The 20,593-nt window shown below is 48.2% G+C and overlaps 1 protein-coding gene across 2 annotated transcripts in view; it reads right to left on the reverse strand.

Annotated features, from left to right (window-relative positions):
- LOC147642376 (uncharacterized) overlaps window positions 1-20,593 on the reverse strand; it is a 156,408-nt gene that overhangs the window by 80,639 nt on the left and 55,176 nt on the right. For both annotated transcript variants that reach the window (XM_086805707.1, XM_086805706.1), the window contains exons 3-4: window positions 20,318-20,526; window positions 11,790-11,877 (exon numbers count right to left, since the gene is read on the reverse strand). In XM_086805707.1, coding sequence (XP_086661833.1) covers window positions 11,790-11,877; window positions 20,318-20,526 — 297 coding nt within the window. The remainder of the gene's footprint in view (window positions 1-11,789; window positions 11,878-20,317; window positions 20,527-20,593) is intronic.

Consider the following 20,593-nt stretch of genomic DNA (forward strand, 5'->3'; position numbering starts at 1 on the left):
ATACATGTGCCCTATAAGCATGAGGCATGGCTGGCCCCTCAACATGCATTGATACATTTTCAGCCATAGCTTCTCCCTCACGAGCACACTCGAAGGCATGAGAGATACGCGGAATACCTGCACCAACAGAAAATTGCAGCCCATATTGCATGTGTTGTGCATGTACATTTTCAGCCGGCAATGGCATTTGACATACATTTTGACCACTGCCATAAACATTGTATCCTTCACGGGCTACATGAGATATTCCTGCATGGCGTGAAGTCACTGATTGTTCCTCTCCCATAGCATGGAGATTCATCCTCTTAGACATAACTTCTTGTTCGGGCACTTGTGGGGATTCCAAGACATGTGGGATGGTTGCCTTTTCTGCATAGGCATCCTCGGTACGAGCCAAGTATGCACGTGCTGCATCCCTCGGTTGCATGTGCAACTCTTGAGCAATCATTGCCATTGCATGATCCATATAAGATTCAGCTTTCTTGGTCTTCAAATTGTCATGTACCAATGGATCCTCGCGGCGATAGAGATTCAATTCTTCTTGTTGTGCTTGGAGAAGAGCCTGCATACGAGTAAGTTCAGCCCTCAAGACTATCGACTCTTCTTCTTGCATCTTCTCTTTGCCACGAGACGGCTGTCCCACATATTCATGTTCCCTATTGTGCACCACATGAGTTTGCTCATCCTGTAAAGCATTGGAGGCATGCATTTCATTGTCCCTGCCTCTTGTATTAGCATCTCCAACATTCATTGTATGGCTGTCCATAATGTTCTAAGTGTAGAGATAGCTAGTGTTCACGGTGATCGTCTCTCACGATAGAAGTGAAAGAGAACCGTATGCTCTGATACCAATGTAACTTGGTTGAACACAATGCTAATCAATACACTTAAATACACTAAGATTTGAAGGACACTTGCTCAAATACAAGAAGTAAATTGCTGAATTGACAAGAGACACACAATGAGCCGGAACGGCCGACCCCTCCCTTGAGTAAATTGTATTACTATTGGAGAAATTCAATACATAGCTTCACGGGCATCCATTGCCAAATCCTCCATGCCAATGCATATGAAATTCAGCATTTAGAAAACAATGGTATGTCGATGTAGATTACCAAGGAGCTGCCTTGATGCCCCGGCCCGACTTCAGTGCCCATATTCTCTACCATTGGCTCTATGTTCTACCAAGCAAGGTAGCAACATCTTCAAGAGCACATAGGACAAGAGAAATACCACGCAGGGCGGCTAAACAAGGAGTCCTGCCCTTCTACTGAGTAAGTAATGACAATACATTGTCCAATTACCTTACCAGTCTTCATAGAAGTTGTTGCAAGCGGAAGCCTTCGCGTTGAAAGCTTTAGAAGTGTGGATATCTTCGATTTGCCGCAATCCTTCGCGACAAAAGTCTTCAAGAGGATGAAGGGAACCTTGGGAAAGCTTCCCCTATGGTTCAACTTGAGAAAGGAAGGCTGAAATTAGGGTTTTCAGCAAAAAGACCAGAAATTACAGCAAAAATGAGAGCTGTTTTGCTGAATTTCAGTCATTGGGAGTGAGTAGGAGAGTGATTAGCACTTGGAAACCTCTTGGAGGCTTGGAAAACACCCTAGCAAGTTGGGTATGGCTATGGAGAGCTTGGAAATGGAGAGAAATGGTGGAAAAACAGAGTTTTCAGCCTCCAAAAATCCTCATGAAGAGAAAACACGAATTTCTCTTAATAAGTAAGTGAATTGGGGTCCAATCAGGTGAAGGGACATGGGGAGATGCCCATTTATGAGTAAAAAGAGAGGATCAGGTCCTGGACATTGAGTCTTGTCCGCCTCGGGACTTCAGTGAGTGTGAACTTGGAAGCGGTCATAATTTATAAGTGACTTTTGGGCGCCCAAACTTTAATGAAGTGGGAACGCACTCACTTATAAATATTGGCTAAGTCCTAAGGGCTATTTGAGCCTAGATTGGGTAATACTTACCACCTGTTCACATGCCACACAACCATGTCAGCAGACAGTTTCACACGCACGGTTCATGGGCGGGCGTCCCCTAGCCCGGAACTACACATAGGTCATGCAGGCATGAAAACAGCATGCAATTTCATTTGCAGGCAAGCACATAAAGATGCTATGCAATGCAGCATTGGCATGAGCAATTTCCGTTCATGAAACCATATAAGACCAGGCGTTTCCAGGCAAGTATATGCGATACCAGACCCAGTGGAAAGCCAATCCTCCAGGCGTTTCTGGGCATGTACACAAAGGCACAAATCCCAGCGGAAAGCCAAGTCCTCCAGGCGTTTCCGGGCATGTACACAAAGGCACAAGTCCCAGCGGAAAGCCAAGTCCTCCAGATATTCCGGGCATGATAACATCAAGTCCCAGCGGAATATCATATCCAACTATACAGCATGACACGTGTCAATCACCTGCATAGGCATATTCCATAAGCCATGGACACCAATCCAATATGTACATAGTGTGAAAGCAAGAGTGAACCATTTGGGTGGCCAAATGGTGACACTGCACCTCGGGCAAGCTGCTGACCGACCTCCGACTGCCAGCCAAGTACCGACCGAAAGACTCCTGTGTGCCATCAACCAAAGAAAGAGAGTGATCTTCCTCGGCCGAAAGCTGTCCCAAAGCCTCTTCCAAAAATCTAAAAGGAAGCGCTATGGAGGGGATCCAGAGTCTCCTCCCGATCTGCGGGATCATGCCAAGTCCACTCTCCAGGGTCCCACTGCAGCCGCGTGTCTCCCAAATCCATAGCTACCATAGTCTCTCCTTGGCCACCTTGGCCGGTGCTGGATCTATGTGCCATTCCCGTGCCCGAAAACCACTCACCCTCACTGTTTGTAAGGTGCAGCCTGTGAAATCCTCCAAAGGTTGCTCTGCTCTCTCTAGTTTGCCATGGGATCCACTAGAAAAGTTAAGCAGACCACTGTCCTCATTTGCTTCATGGACCGCCACGAGGATATTGTGTTTGGTAATCACGCCTACCCACATCGGGGGGGTCGGGACTAGAATAGGAGTCAACCACTCTTGAGGAATGGCTGAGTCGATGTCGATGTTGAGCCTGTCTCTACCTCGGATCCCTGTCAAGCCTCTCCTGCTCCTCTTAAGGTAGCTACCTATGTGCAATCCAATCTCCGAGAGACCTGGCTGGTCCCATGTTCAAGGCACCCTAGGATATATACGGTCCGGCCCCTAGCATGTGGCCACTAGGTAAACGGATCAGGGGGTTTCAGACCAATGGCTGCCAAAGTTGCTCCTCTGAGGCCACTGGAACACACTGTCTGAGGGCTGGCCTGAGATGATTCCAAGCACAAAGTAGACTGGCTGCAAATTTGTCCTCAAAGGCAGTGCTAAAACTGTGGGCTTGCATCTTTGTGAAGATCCATCTAGTACTCTGCGGCCATGGGCCTCCAAGGCTTGGAGTGCAGGCTGAAATCTAGGCCAAGAGGAAATCCCTTTAAGCCTCACCACCGGGTAGGAGTCCTCTGACAATCAACTTGCCCAGCAGGGCACGGCTTTGTAGAGCGGGATCGATGAGGCCAAGGCCCCCTCTGCTACGTGGCTGAATGATCACTCTCCATGCCACCTTGGCCCTGGCTGGCCTCCCATCACTTCCAGCCCACAAGAAGTTCCGGATCAAACGTTGTACCTGGCCAATACATGCCTGAGAAAAGGCCCAGCACAAAGTGATGTACCACATGGTGGCAAGCAGTACCTGGTTCACCACCACCACTCTGCCTACTAGGGATAGCCTCGCCGAGCTCCAGTATAAAAGCTTCTTCCGAATACTCAGAAAAAAGTAGAGCAAGCTGCTACTCAGGAGATATCAATGCCAACCTGGCAACCGAGGTAGCGGACTGGAGTGCCCCTTGGCATCGACTGGGAAGCCTCAACTGGTCTCCAAGTTGGGGCGGGTGCTGAGCCTACCCAAAAAGCACAGATTTGTGCCAGTTGATCTATGCTCTTGATGCTCGGTAGAAAATCTCAATCGCCTTTGTGAATCTCTGGAGATTCCCAACATTTCCAGCAAGGTAGGCTGATGTGTTATCTGCAAACTCTAAGTCCAGCAGCTCCTCATGTGTGCAGAGGGGAAGGTGCAATCCATAAAGTCCGGTCTCCTGGGCGGAGAGAAAACTACTCATGGCCTCAGCAACAAATAGGAAAAGGTACGGCGCGAGAAGACAGCCCTGTGAAATTGAGCGGGAAAGGGGGAATTTGACGCCTCGGGCTCCCTGAATGAGAACTTGGCTGTGTGATGCTGAATAAAGTCCTGAGACTCCACGAATCCACTCCATGGGGAAATCCATCTGGCTCATTGTGCCCTCCAGAAAGCTCCAATCCACCCTCTCATAAGCTTTCTCAAAGTCTAGGAGTAGCACAATGAGGTCCTACTGCCGCATCCTGGCCGACGCTGTTGCCTCCCAAAAGGTAAATATGTTGTGCAGGATGCTCCGATCCTAAACAAAACCAGATTGAGTGTCGTGGATCAAGTCTGGGAGAGAAAGCTGAAGTCGCCTGCTGATGGCCTTGGCCAAAATCTTATAGGCCGTCCCTAGAAGGGTGATGGATCTCCACTGCCGGATCTCCAAGCTATCACCACCCTCCTTGGGAATCAAATGTATCAAGCCCACTGTGAGCCTCTCTGGCACAGCACCTATGAGTATAATCTCATTGAAGGTTGCGCAAAGGCCACCTTCCATGAGGTCCCAATCGGGAAGAAAGACAGAGACAGGAAGCCCATCGCCGCCTCCGCCTTTGCCTCTGAAGTGAAAGGGGTCAATAAGAAAGACCGAAGAGAGGGGGGAACCACCTCTCTTGTGTGCCTCAAAACTCTCTCGCGTGCATCCATCACCTGGGGGGATAATGGGGCACCGCTGAGAAGAGATCGGAAGAAATCTGTGGCGATGGCTCTCACATGTGGCGGATCAAAAACAATAGCTCCATCCTGGCCACGCAGCCTACGAATACCGTCTCTCCTCTTGTGCGGGCCAACTATCTCAAAGAAATCTCCGGTAACTCTGTCAATCACCGGCTTGAGTTTGGAATGACGCCCTCGCATGGTATCTATACTCCACCCTTCTCTCCTCAATGGACTGAATCTCCGTGCGGGCGGTAGCAATCCGACTCTCAATCCACGGGCTGTCTGGGGAACTCTCCTCAATGCGCTGTAAAGAGGCCAACCCCTCAGACTCCTCTCTTGCTCTCGAAATCCCTCCAATCTACTCTGGGCTGCATCCTGTAAGAAAACATTGATCTCTCCCAGGCCATCATCCAAAGTGCACGTTGTCAAGCCTGAGGAAAAGTCTAGTCCCGCCCATATCTGTTCGATCCGGCTGCAGATCTCGGGGTCCTGGATGAGTCTATCTGGAATCCTGGAGCTCGCATGCCTGTCATGCCTCCATGGGTCCTCTAGGGACATAATAACTGGGGTGTGATCTAAAATTGTAGTGCCTGCTAGAATACCAACCATGCCTCCACGACTGCAAGCCCACTCATCGACATAAAACCTGTCCAACCAAGAGAGGTTGGGACCAGTGCTCCGCCTATCTGATCGAGAGAAGCTAAGATTCCCAGGGTTATGGCCAAACTCTGGAAGATGCCAAGGGTCCTGTCCCATAAGACTCTTTATCATGTCACAGACGGCAAAAGCTACTGATTGACAGGGAGACACTCCTCCCTGCGTCCCTGAAGGGCCGAAGGATGGAGACCAAAAAGTATGACTACTGCCTGGTAGAATCTTCCCGCAACGGCAGGTGCGCCCCTCAGTAAGGTGATGCTCCTGGAGAAAAACATTGATCTCTCCCAGGCCATCATCCAAAGTGCACGCTGTCGAGCCTGAGGAAAAGTCTAGTCCCGCCCATATGTGCTCGATCCAGCTGCAGATCTCGGGGTCCTGGATGAGTCTATCTCGAATCCTGGAGCTCGCATGCCTGTCATGCCTCCATGGGTCCTCTAGGGACATAATAACTGGGGTGTGATCTGAAAATGTAGTGCCTGCTACAATACCAACCATGCCTCCACGACTGCAAGCCCACTCATTGACATAAAACCTGTCCAACCAAGAGAGGTTGGGGCCAGTGCTTCGCCTATCCAATCTAGAGAAGCTAAGACTCCCAGGGTTATGGCCAAACTCTGGAAGATGCCAAGGGTCTTGTCCCCTAAGACTCTTTATCCTGTCATCACAGACGGCAGAAGCTACTCGTTGACACGGAGACACTCCTCCCTATGTCCCTGAAGGGCTGAAGGATGGAGACCAAAAAGTATGATTGTTGCCTGGTAGAATCTTCCCGCAGCGACAAGTGCACCCCTCAGTAAGGTGATGATCCTGGAGGAAAAGAATGTCAATAGGTCCCCCCACCATAGCTCGCTAAAGCTCTCCTCTAAGGACGCCTCGTCCCTGAAAGCACTGAGGCCCCCCTAAACCCTGAATGTTCCATGAGATAATCCTCATATCAATCTGTGTGTGAGGAGGAACTACTGGAACTGCCCTCCATTTGCAGAGTGTTGGGTGCGGGTTTAGACGGGGAATAGTTACAATTTGTGCTGGTGCGAAGTCGCACTAAGTGGATGTGGATCCTCCTCTCCATGTTCTGGCACTCTGCCCGAGCGCGAGAGTATGCATACTCCGTGCTCCATCGATCACAATGAAGATATTTGTAAGGAGGTGGGAGAGGTACTGCGATAGAGGTATGCATGAACACAAAAAGCAGCACCTCTACGCTGGAGGTCACCATCTCCCCTCCTTGGTCTCTGTGGGCTGATCGACCGAGCTCTCCATCCTGGCCAAGGGCCATAGATGAGTAAGAACGTTGGTGATGCGGATATCCTGAAGATGCTCTGATAGCTCAACTGCATGGCCCTGAACGGTAGCGGCCACCAACTCTGGATCCCACTCTCCCCGGGGCTCTGCTCAAGGGGAAAGAGAAGATTATCGCGCCATTCTCTGGCGTAGAGGGTCTAGAGTGGTGGAAGACCACACATAGCCGAATAGGGGCTACAGTCTCCTCAAGCCTATCTATCCCTTCCGTCGGAAGACACCGGAAGAAACTATAATCCAAAGGCTACCCCAAGATCTTGGGGGGCCCGCCTGGAGACTTAGGTGGGAGAGCCATCACTGGTGAGGCCGCAATGGTCAATCTCCACCGGCTCTGAGAAACGATGAATCCAGCAATGAACGAAACTCGCCGGCTCTCTCCTCTCCAGATCAGGGACTGTGGGGGCTCGACGGGAATGCTCTGGAGAGGCGGAAAGGGAAGGGGGGGGGAAGGGAGGAGATGGTAGGCACAAAAGAAGAGGAAGGGGCAGAAGGAGCGATTGTGGGTAGAGACGGAGGCGAGGGTGGGCGAGGGTGGGAGGAGCCGAGGGGGAGCGGGAAGTTGGAGAGGATGGAGAGGGATGCTGCTAAGAGGCATCCATCAGAGAGGAAGGCTGCTAGGGAACGCTCGACATAGAGAGGGATCCTTCCCTTTGTTCATCTTGAATCACGTTTACCTTTGGAAACGGATTTGTACTTAGCCATTCTTGTTGTTTTATCGGTAACTAATAGAAGGTTTTTTTTCTTCTTCTTTTTTTAACTATGGTCGCCCGCATCCACTGGTAGGAATCTGAAGAAACTATAGTCCATTGGCTGCCCCGTGATTAGGGGGTGGACCACCTAGAGACTTCCAGGGCAGGAAGTAGCAACCATCATCGCGACAAGCTCCAAGAACTAATGCATCAATTTGCTAACGGAACTCGAATGGCGGCTCCTCCCAGAGTCATGGGCTATTAGCAATCGACGTTACTGCTCTCGAGACGGTAGGGGGGTTTTAGGGGAGGGGGATGCCTCCACTCTAGACGGGTGATCCTAAGATAAATGCTCAAAAAACGGTTCTCTGACACGACCATTTCCACCTAGGTCCCGTCGGACTGTCTCACCCAGCAGCAGGGTGTTGCTCTAGCAAGGCATCGATGCTGTCTCTGCCTGATCATCTACCACCTACCTCCACCCTCCTCGGGGGTTGGGTGCTAGGGATGTGTCTCGCTGAGGGGGGAGGTGGCATTGGGGCTCTTTGACATCAACCCAGACATTTCCCAATATGAAAGGGGTTTGGCGGACTCCAGGCCGTCTAAATATTTGGAAAGTACAACTTTGGGAATGGGGGATTATCCAATACAAAAGATCTAGCACCTGAAGCTTGGTCTAGGCGCTCAAGATGGTTTCTTGGATAGAGAAATAGGTATTAGAGCGAGGATTTGGGAGAGTCCTAGTATTGAAACATGGTTCTACATGGTGCTGACATACATTTCTAATAAAGCTTCCATCGCGAAGAAATATTGAAGGCAATGCAAACCTCGATTACTGTGTAGCTGGAGCTCCCTCCCTGCGCGACTGCACCTGCCCACCATCATCCCCCTTCGCCTGTGCAAAGCGCCCCCTGCCCCCCCCCCTCGCCTCACTCCAGTGCTTCCCCCTGCGCCTGTGCACAACCCCCTCTCCATCACCTCCCGCCAGTGCCCCCTCTCGACTCCCCTCCTCTCCACCTGCGCCCCCCTCCATTGCCTCCCGCCAACGCCCTCCCTAGCCGCCTGTGCCCCCTCGGCCTTTGCTTCTACCTCCCGCTCCCGCTTCGTTCATGTCCCTCCCTTGCCCTTGCCCCCCCTCGCCTCAGTTTTGTTCCTCCCCTCCTCCTTCCGTGCTTCCGCCCACTCTCACCCCCCCCCCCTCCCCTCCCCTCCCCTCCTTACCCTCTCCCCCTTCTTCCTGGACACGTGCTTTAAGCTTTTGGGTTTTTTTTCACTGTGCCAACTTTCAGCAACGTCTAGTCTTGAATCCCCAAGGAGGACTCCATGGTGATGACAGCCACTCCATCATCCCCAACCGAGACCGTTGTCCCTTGCCTCTCCTTTTAGAAGAGGATCTCCAGCTCCTCGCTTTGACAATTGCTTCTTTAGAGGCCTTCACCTTGATATGCAAGATTGTGGGTAGTTGCCCGACGCACAGCCAATTCAAGGATCTGTTTACAGGCAAGCCTTCTTGGCACACCTGGAAAGATAACTGACATTCATCCCTTGGGATGCAGCTACTATTATGTTGAGTTCAATTCACTTGCAACTTAGAACAAAGTCATGCAGCTGAACCCCGTCGCACTGCGTATGGCCCAGGCCGTCTTTGCGAGTGGCAACACGACTTCGACCCGGCGTCCGACCCTTTAGCTCGCGTCTCAGGCTTTCCTGAGATAGTCTACTTTCCAGGTCTTAGGAAGGAATACCTTCCTCTCCTCCCGGTGATAGATGGTGCTATCAGGAGAGTGACGGAATCCCCTCCCACCGCCACTTCGGTTCTTGCGCAAATGCCTGGGATTCCATCCCTTCGTATCTGCATTGCCTCTTTAGAGTTAGTGCCTCATGACATATCACTCCCTAGCCTTCACGGGGACCCTATTTTGCAAAGAGTTGAGCCTCCTAGGCCAATGTTTCATTTGTTGACAGATGGGACACCTCATTGGAGCTTTTTCTCACCGGCAGTCAAAAAGGCCGCCTCTAGTGGTCCCCCCAAAACAACCCCCCCCCCCCCCCCCCCCCCCGGGCCCAGCTCAAATCCTCCCCAAGGGGCTAGGAGGGACGCAAGCCCCTACGTACTAGAGTACCAACACCCGAGCTCAGTCAAGACCGGCGTAGGAGGAGAGTGGCAAACCACTGGCAAGAGGCGGAACCGCCGGCCGACTTCCACAGCAGAGTGGCACCCCTAGGCACGCCAAGCTAGCACGATACAAGAGGATACGGTTGTGTCAAAGAACCGTTACGAGCATTTATCTCAATAGCCCCGGACGACGGTGATGGGGCCCCCCAGTACCTTCAAGGAACTTGCCCTCAACCCCCCATCCAAAGACCATTACCTCATCGAGATCCCCCTCCACGCTTTTAGTTTCCCGAGAGGCTTTCTGAGTCCTAACCCTCCAAAGCCATGGGCGGGCCCATCATCGAAAGCCCACCCCCCCCCCAAAGTTACTCTGACTCTCATCCCTACAGCTCCCTCTACTTTGGCTGTACCGCCTCTCCAGAGCATTCCCACCACACTCTGGCCGCGCCTGACTCAGAGCGTAGGTAGCTGGCCAGCTCGGTCTGCCGTTTGATCCATCGTTTTACGGAGCCGGTAGAGATGACCTCTCCCTCCAGAGTCAACAGGCAGCCCCCCCATGGTGCTGGGGCAGCTAGTTGACTACAGCTTTTTCTGATGCCTTCTGATTGAAGGAGCTTGTATGTTCGAGAAGTCGGTGGCTCCCATTCGCATATGTGTGGTGTTAATAAACGCCTACACCAACCAACCCATACATTTGCAAATCAGCCCCAACCTCTTGTGCCTCTATCCCGTACTTTTGCGCAAGCATTCCGTACACATGGACGGCTGCTGGAAACTGTCATTGCTTTGCTACCGTGCTATTGTACGATACCCAAATGATCATACCCACTACATGCTTGTTCATATCAACCCCTGCAGTGCCTACTTCAGTGCTTCTGTGCACTCTGACGTCGACATCTTGGGTATTTGCTGATCCAAGCCTACAAACTCGATCGTGTTTGTAGGTAAGAGCTCCTATTGGTTCTTTTTTTGCTCTACATCCACATGCTTGGTCATTAAGGTCTCCTATGTCTCGGCCTAGCACTGGCATACCTACGTATGGATGCCACTACAGCAGGGGTGTTAGAAATTGGATGCTTAAAGCTTTGGATTTCGACATTTTACATCGACAAAATCATGTTTGAAATTTGTTTATTGTCTAAAGTGTCATTGGAAAACACGCATTCAATGCCTATGAAGCTTGTATCTTGGAAAATCCTTGCTAATACAATATATTACAAGGGGGGTCAGCTCTTTTCATTCCTAGTGTCTTGTGTCAATCAATTTAAGCATTACTACTTTGTTTGTGTTGTCGCATTTAATATTGATTAAGTGTATTAAAAGTTTTAAGTGTGTGACAAGATTGTGCTAAACCCCGTCTGGGGGGATTTTCAAAATCAAAGTCCAAGTAAAAGGACAAGGTCTAAAACTTTTTCAACTTGAGTTTGTTTTTGAAAAAAGTTGAAAACCCAAATTCTCATGCATGAAGCACGTGTGTGTGATGCTAGCACATGAAATGCTTTCTCTATGCCATGGCAAACCCAGAAAGCTTCTGATGATCCTCCAGGTACCTCAGGATCTTTATGCATCCACACACAATCATGTAAGATAGGCACTGCTATTCATTTCCTAGGGCATAGCATGTGGCGTTAAGGCATTTGCATTCTTAAGAGAGTCCAGCAATCAAAACCGGGCTGCTGACCCACCAACACCCTTCCCCCTCTTTAAGTATCTTTTGCATCAAACATACCAGGTAAAGAATCTGCAGCATCACCACCATATAGATTAATAGTCAAATCGATCAGTGAAGCAAATATAAAACTTGTTCCATGAAGAGGATCTCGTACTTTTTTCAAGGAAAACGTCATCTTAAATTCTCTTTCCTTTTTGAAATAACCCAAGATAAATTGCTTATGATTCTTCTGCCCCCAACTATTTGAAGATTGTGGTTTTCAGCCAAAAATAGACCCGACATTAGTCAGAAGATGGTCAAATATGGGTAGCACACTAGTTATCTTTTGCAAAGTCTATCAAATATACTAGTCGGGCAGAACTGTAGAACTGTCTCAATTTTGTCTGCATTTGATGGTTATGAAGGTTACATCATTTGCTGAACTGAAAATTCCCTCTATTGTAAGACTCAAAGATTAAAACAATGGTATCATATAATGTGTTCGAAAGCATACAAGTTCATCCATAGTGCAAGGAACACAACCATCATATGGGGCAGCTGTTAGCTTTTCTGCAATGGCCTTCAAATGTTTCGCCTTTTGCCTACGAAAGTAATCAGCCAAGTTAGAAGCCAAGCATAAATATTCCACTGCCAAAAAAAGAGTGCTGTAAACAAACAAAAAATGTAGGCTGCACACTTTTTAAAAATCTTTTCCACACAATCTAAAAACTTCTACTAGTAATCAAAAAAACTGATATAAACCTAAATAGTGGCCTGAAAGAAGGGTTCCTCCATGCCTGGCTGCTTTGGGAGGTAGATGACATATAAGGGGATGGTGGGAAAAGAGACTCAGGACTGTAGCACAACTTGATCCCCACTGGACCTCTAGACAGGAGGGGTTCTTGACCCACACTCCAGATGCTTAAGAAAACTCCTCTCCATTCCTGCATGGCAGTAGAGTTGCCTTGAAGGTGTTCCCCAAACAGTTGCAAAGCGTGTCAATGAGACTGACAAATTCTACTCGAGGGAACTTGAAACCGGCCTTCAATAAAACTAACGAGCGGTAGACAAAAACTTCACCACACACAAGCACTTAAAACAACCGAAACTTGAAGAGAGAGAGGGAGCTAGATTTCTCTTACACATGAGAAGTGGTGGCCCCAAACAGCTCTGATGCCCCTTGCCGTTTAAAGAAGCAAGCCTAAGCTGGCTATATATAAGTTAGGCATGGGGGAGGGCTCTACTCATAACCACAGCATGGGTTTGAGAGGAGGAGGCCAAAGAAGCCTTCACTAGCGGGTCTCGGGCCCTTGTACGTGTGCGGGAGCGCTCCTAGCCGAGGATACTTGGAATGAGACCGGTGAAGTTGTATCCCCACTTCGTGAAGAGTAAAGAAAACCTATGGGGGCGCCAGAGCGGTTTGGGGCCACCACTTCTCTTGTGTAGGAGCAATCTAGCTCCCCTTGTCTATATTTTCTCTCTATTTTCTCTCTCTTCAAGTTTCAGTAGTTTTAAGTGCTTGTGTGTGGCCGCCTGCTCTCAGTTTTATTGAAGGCTAGTTTCAGATCTGCTCTATCCGAGGTGCTTGACGGGTGACTTAGAGAGCATGAAGCAGCACCGTGTAGACTTCCTCTATACTTGGAGCCTATGACCATTCCTCACTCAAGGAAATAGCAGCGTCACATGGCATTAAAGGCTCCCATTGTCCCCCCCCCCCCCCCCCAAAAAAAAATATAAATAAATAAATAAAATTGTGAACTACTCCTTGTAGGGATGTACTCTACTCATGAGTGGATATTCTTTTCTTTGAGAAATAGAACAATTTTTTCTAGAAAGGAGGGGCACTCACAGAATTCAAGTTTATAACAACTCTCGGCCTTGGCTCAAGCGAGATCAATGGATGCCAATCATGCTTGGGAGGTAACCTAGCCTGCTACCTAAGAATTAGGTTTTGTACCTTGATTTCAAATATGCATCTTGTGGAGGACTTTACAGTTGGTATCAGAGCCACCCTAACACAAAGGCTGAAGAGGTATGCATGTCTAGACATAGATGTCAGGTAGACAAAAACTTCACCAAACACAAGCACTTAAAACAACTGAAAGAGGAGATTGAGCCGAACCAAAAAGCTAAAAGCCGCTTTTTGGAGGTTTTTTATCGCCCAGAAACCATTAAAACTGGTTTTATATCAATTTTCTTGCCAGAAAGAGCTTCTCTAGGGTTTTCATCATCGACAAGGCTATAGGAATTGTGGAGATTATTTATGGGATGAGGGAGTGGATTTAGAGCTTGGACATGGAACTTGGGCATAGAGCTTGGACATGGAATATGAAGCTTGGACATGGAAGTTTGAACTTGAGCATAGACATGAAGAACTTGGACATAGAGCTTGGGCATGAAGCTTGGACATGAACATGGAACACAGAGCTTAGACATGGAGCTTGGATTTTATGACTCGGATTTGGACTTGAATTTGGATTAATTGGACTTGGGATCCATTGGATTTGGATATTGGATCTGGTACTAGCGCGATGAGAGATACTTGTGGGTCATCCCCGTGATGTGCTCGGCATCAGAGATCTTGTGCGTCGACATCGACATCGACATCGACTTGGATATCCTACATCGGCATATTTGTTTGTTTTGTATTCATTTGTGAAGGACTACACATTTCCCTCATAGGTGATTTGTATTATTTGGCATGTGTAGAGGTAGTCCTTCAAGGTGGCAAATGATAAAGACTAGTCACACTGACACAGCAAGAGCGGATAAGGATGCTATCCTTCATACGATAAAAGTGGTTGGCTCTAGTGCTGCCCATTGGTACATATCACCCCCCCTCTTGTCATGGGTAATCCGTGGCATCTTTGGCTTTATGGGAGTTATTCTCTCCAACAACCATGGATCCAAGAGTGGTGAATCGTGATATATTGATGCAGTCTCTCCCCACAGGACATTTCCCCTCTTTGACTACATAGTCAAGAACACTAGACGAGCCCACTCTTCTAGCGTGGTGGGCTCCTGAGCAACACTTAGTGACATACCTTTAGTGCAAACCCCAAATGCCAGCAATGCTTCACAGCTCTGAAGTCCATTCAGCATTATAGATAAGGCTGTAGAGAGGCCCAAAGGATCTAGCAAGGCATTGCACACATAATTGGCAGGATGGGGAGAGTGACTTGCTACGTCACTTGGGGATCTATGGCCTAGCTCACACAGTTAGGTCCTCAGGTTCTATACAAGAGAGAAATTTGGACACGGCCATTTCGATCCACATAGGAGTCCCTCAACCTATCACCCTAGTTGCAGTACTGGTATCGATTTATAGACCTCATTCTCCTTCTGTGAACTATTTGGGAGATAATTAACAGTCTTATTGCATAGCAGATTTGGAGGTGCAGAGGCTTTGCATGGGACTCTGACCTATGCCTCTCAGTCACTCTCAGTAATCTGGAAGGATATTGTACAAACCCTCATGGCTAGTGGGGCAGGAGTCAGGGCTGCTTGCATAGTGGTGGCCAAGAGAGCTACCTTCATGAGAGAGTGGAACCATGGTCTTTTCTTCACGTAAACAGCCACAGGCTTTCATGGCATTTCCACTCTCCGGTACAACAGCCTCATACAATATTTATGTATGAGGCATTTACAAGAATTGATACAGGGTTTTCTGTGATTTGATCATGGTTGATAGAAATTTATTTTCTTCAAAAAAGAAAACTCCGCTTGCGGGTTGGATGAACCTTCTCTACATCATCTCTCTAAACCGCTCATGCTATATTTGCGGGCTTTAAGGCTGCTGGTGATCATCCCCTCATCACAAATCCCTAAGGTCTAGTCAAGTCCCACGAGGTGTCACATGCAAAATCCTTAAGCATAAAATATTAAGTTGTGCAATTACTGTGATGCAAACTCAGAGAAGAGAGAGGAGAGAGAGAGAGAGATGCACGAGACACCTGATTGGGACCCAGTAATAAAGTTTACCCACCTTGCGGTGTGCTTGCTTTATTATGAAGTTGAAATGAGTACATTACATATCTGAATCCTTGACTTGAAGATATCTCCTTCCTTGCTTAGATGAACTTTGAAGCATTTCTCTATGGCAGAACACTTGCCTTGCTCCTCAGCTAAAGTAGAGTGCCAATGTTTTTGACACGATGCCATCTTGGAAGCCCCTTCAATGCTCTTCTGGCCTGTCCCTAGGAAGCAAATTAGAAAGTGGGGAGAGGGAGGCCCCCTTTTATAAGGCAATTTGTGCCCCCTTTTATGGCTCTGCCGACTCAACCTGCTTACGACCAGCCCACAACCCCTTTCCATGCTACCCAATTGCTGTCCGGCCTGCCGTACCAGCTGCCCAGACTGTTAAAAATGGTCCTCCGCTGTCCTGACAGGCTGCCCCACTGCCTAACATCATAACATGGGCATCCCGCCGCCTCCTGCATGATCTAGATACCCGGCACTTGGCCTAGCAAACTGCCAGACATATGTACACACCTCCACCTCAATTGATATTACAAAACTATGTGGGATTCACGCACGGAGAACGACTTAACCCAAGCCTACCCTGATGGCCATTGACAATATGTTCCTGGACTAGGACCCCCATGGGGCATAGTGCATATCACTAACCCAAAACCTGCACATAAAATTTGTTTGTCTGTCCATATGGCACCCAAATGCAGGGTGAACATGACAACAAGGTTTATCTATCATGCATCTAGGATTACAATGAAGGGAATTGGGGATAAATACCACTTCCCCATGATTTTAGGGTATTTGGTTCTTGTTCAAATCTGTCTTGCAAACCTAGAGTTTCATTGTTGTTTTTGAATAAGGCAAAGCAGAGAAGAGTTTGATGTTATCTTGGTCAAGTAGGAAACTTTAACAAGGGGGATAGCTGCAATCAAGCAGGAAACTTCAACGCAACCTAATCCTGTCACCCTGAACCCCCTCCTCCCCTTTGCCCTATACCAGGACCCCTTCTTCCCCTTTTCAACTCCCCACCCCACTGTCCAAACCCGTACCTTCTACCCCCAGCTCTAGATCCGGAACTTACTTTAGCGACACAAAGAGGCCCCACCACAGGTAGTGGATATTGAGGTTATGTGCTCAGTCCATGACAATTATGACACATTAAGAGTCCGGCCACATGGAGTTCTTTTGCTGCCTACTATAATGTACATTCCGAATCTTAGTATGTTGGCCCTGTTTTTTCGACATCCAATTTACTCATGAATAACAAACATATAGCATTTCTTTTGGCCTCATAGACCCTTCAAGTCTTTTGTAGGCATTAATAGCATCTCTCTCTCTCAACAGACCAGTCTCTGTGATCAATTGCACCAGGAAGCCTTGTCTATTCACACACACCCACGGAATCATCAAAGATCAAGCAGCTTCTCTCTGGACAGCCAGATGCCCTTGCCATCAAAGATTTAGACCTTCAACCCGTCAGCTCCAGATTCGAGACATCCTGCCATAGGGAGGCACTGGATATCTACTCTGCCATAGACATTGGAGCTCTTCATGTCTAATATTACTTTGTACACACAAGGACCTGCGTAGTACGTAGACCCTGTCTTTTTTTGGGTGTTCTCACATCCACTCTACACATGGATCATATGTCGCATCTTTTTGATCTCAGACCCTTCGGGTCTTTAGTAGACATTAATTAATATCATCTCTCTCTCTCTCTCTCTCTCTCTCTCCTTCGCTCGCCGCTGCTCGCCGCCCGCCCGTTCGCTCACCCCGCTCTCCCCTGCTCGCCGTCTGCTGTCGCCTCCCTCTCTCTCTCTCTCTTCGAACCTACTCGCCGTCTACTCTCGCCCCCCCCCTCTCTCTCTCTCTCTCTCTCTCTCTCTCTCTCTTTTCCCTCCTCAGGCCCCCAAGGCAGCAACATAACTCTCTCTGTGCTGAATCTCTTCTCTCTTCTCTCTTTCCCCTACATGGCTTGACCCCCCCCCTCTCTCCCTGCTGTGCAGCTGTTTCGTGCTGGTGTCATGGATTAATTTCCAATCCATTGGCTGTGGGAAGTTCTGCAAAAAGTCATGGCCAAGACCGGGTTTAAAGAGGAGCTCGTGAAGGTGGAGGACAAGCTCGGCACAATTATCAAAGAAAACAAGAAGATGGTCGACTCTTCCGTTACCGCAATCATAAACCGCCTCTCCAAACTCGAGAAGGGATTTGACAAAATCCAAGAGCTCGAATTGAGAACATCCAAGCAAGAGGCTGAGATTTCAGCCTTAGTGGAGGCCAAATTGCATGCTAAAAGTCAAGCGGCTGAAATCTCAGCCCTCAAAAAGGAGTTGGAAGCCACTTCAAAAAGCAAGCTTGAGGATGGAAAATTTCAGCCCTCCTTTATTGAAGAGCTGAATACCATCAAGGAACAAATGAGGATCATTCAAGAGGAGGGGGAGCAACATAAAGAGAAGGCATCTTCATGGGTGGAGGTGATCACAAAGACACAAAAGAAGATGGACGAGGCGGAGAAATGGATCGAGGTCGCCAAGAAAGGGAAAGGTAAAGAATCGCCACCCATCCCCACTCCCACCATCAACAACATGACCCTTGAAGAGGAGCAAAGGAGGAAGACCTGGGCCTTACATGTACGAGTGTCCGGTCTAAAAGACTGTAATGATGCGGAAGGGGAAACCAAGGAGCTCTTCTCTATGATGGGCATTGAAGCCACGCACACAAAGGCATGGAGAGTGGGAAAGAAGAGAGAAGGTAGTGGCGAATCTTCTAAGGAGAGAGCACTTATCATTCGTTTCCCCTCCATGGAAGCGAAGAAGGACTTCTTGAAGAGACGTCCTACACTCAAGAAGACGGGAATATTTCTTGGAGATGACCTCACACTCTCGCAACTTGCCCACATGAAAGAAGTTATGCCCGAGATAAGGGCAGCCCGAGAGAAAGGGAAAGTGGCCTTCTATAGAGATGGTAGAGTGGTGATTATGGAGAGGCGCTCTTCATGACGGCGCGAGACCTATGGGACTACACTCAAAGTTGCTACTTGGAATTGTAATGGATCTCTGCGCCTTGATGTAGGGGCTATTGAGGATAGTTTCACTAGGAGGGACATCATCTTCTACTGTGAGACGCATCAGGCTCCTGGACAGTCCATGCCACATGTTAGTGGATACCGATGGGGGAGAGCTTGTAGACAGGAGACTCGTTCAGAGCATAGAGGACGAAGCTCAAGAGGAGTGGCAGTATTGTTTAGAGAGGAGCTACAGCCATTGATACATATAGTCCGCAGAGATGAGCAGGCTAGGTACATGTGGGTTAGACAGAGGGCAAAGACGGGCAGATATCTCTACATTGCTATATGCTATTTTGCTCCTAGTACATCAGTGTATGCATCACCTAGCGGGGAGTCTCCCTTTTCTATTTTGGATGATGACATTTGGGAGTTCTCTAGGGATGGTGACATCATTCTCTTGGGAGACTTCAATGCCAGGACCGCCCATAACCAGACAGTATTTTATGATACCTCAGAGGAGATGTTGAGTTTGATGTTAGGGATATGGGCCTATCTAGACTCTCACAGGATGAGGAACATACAGTGTATGGGGGGTATTTGATAGACATGGGGACTGCACATGGATTGGCCATCCTGAATGGCCTACAAAGATTCCCGACATCGGGCGGTTTCACTAGCTTTCCACATCGGCATGGTGCTAGTACAGTGGACTATGTTATGGCTCAGCCCAGTCTCATTCCCTCTTTTCAGGATTTTTTAGGAGGCACTAGGCCGGTTGGAATAGCAGTGGATCATGCTATCTTGTCCTTCACTCTCACATTTCAGTTCAGCACCGCTCCATTGGGACAGGTCTCCACACACACTCGTTATACCTTTACGAGGGAGACTGACACCGTGTACACGGATGAGATATACAGACGCTTATGTGCCGAGGAGCCGGGACGGCCATAAGATGAGCTCACTCAGATATTGATAGAGACGCTTCATGCTGCAGCATCAGAGGCATATTCCCATAGTCAGCCTACACGGAGACGATCTGGGAACATGCCCTAGAACAGTTGGTATGATGAGGAGTGCGGAGAGATGAGGATAAGATTACAGAGAGAGGTGCTCATGGGTGTTACCACTCACAGACAGTCACGGATTACCTTCTGGCACCTAGTGCGACGGAAGAAGAGGGCTTATCTTGCTCAGTTAGAGAGGGATTTGTATCAGTTATTTATAAGTCAGGACTCAAGAGCTCACTAAAAAGCCAGGGTAATCTCTCTGAAGAGTAGTCAATGTCTCCCATGTAGCGTCCTCCTCAACACGATCCTTCCACTTGATCTTGTATTCCGTGATAAGCGTATTACGCAATCTTCTTTCACGAAATCCAAGAATCTTTTCAGATTCGTGCGGAACAAATGTCATCGTACTGCTGTCGTCACCTTCGCTGCCGGTGTTTGCTTCCATCCCTGGTTAAAGATCCAGTAAGTACAATCTGTTTATCATGTTCTCTCTCACGAACATGGCATTTAACATCTGCAAATTCAACATTAAGGTGATGATTCTGTCCGGTGCTTTCTCAAAAAGTGGTAACATAAACATCGCTCTATCAGCTAAAATAGCACATGAGACCAATGGTCTGCCATGCTGGGTACTTTATGCACAAGGAAGTTTCTCCACTATATGTTAAACAAGAGGGAGCAAGAGTATCCCTTTTTCTCTTTAATCCCATTATCATGGACCCCACTCTAAGAGTAAGAAAGGTCTCCCATGGTACAGCCATAGCATTGGAGTGCTGTTGATAGAGGTAGGAGAATGAATTACCTGCCAAAATATACCACGCTGTGCCCTACTTAAATGGCATGTAACTGAGCTTGTTTGATGAGCTCTTGCTAAGTTAGTCAATAAAATCTCAAATATTGACCCATTAGGAAAGAGACTATCTAATTCATATATATCACTTCGGTGGCTACAAGAGAAGGAGAACCAAACTTTATAAGAGCTGGCTTGAGGTTCCCTATTAGAGAACATTCTATAAACAGTAATGCTTCAACTAAGAGAAAGGCCAAGGAATAAACCTGTAGAAACCGACTGGCTTCAAGGTTTCCGCGAGCTGGTTGATTGAGAGTTCCTGTTTACAAAGGCTATGGATATTAAGACCACCAGGCAAGGCACGTAGCCGCATCATTGCAGCTGCAGTTACTGAGTCTCTTGTTTGAGAGCTTATCATAGCTGCTACAAGTATATGAAATTGTTGAGTTTGCTTATCTGCAGTTTCATCAGCCAACTGCAACTCAAACCAGTTAAACTGTGTCACCTCCACACAACTAACAGCATATACAACCAAACCAAAG

The sequence above is a fragment of the Cibotium barometz genome, chromosome 1, assembly GCF_041138505.1.
Source record: "Cibotium barometz isolate CiBa-2024 chromosome 1, ASM4113850v1, whole genome shotgun sequence".
In the NCBI taxonomy this organism is placed as follows: Eukaryota; Viridiplantae; Streptophyta; class Polypodiopsida; order Cyatheales; family Cibotiaceae; genus Cibotium; species Cibotium barometz.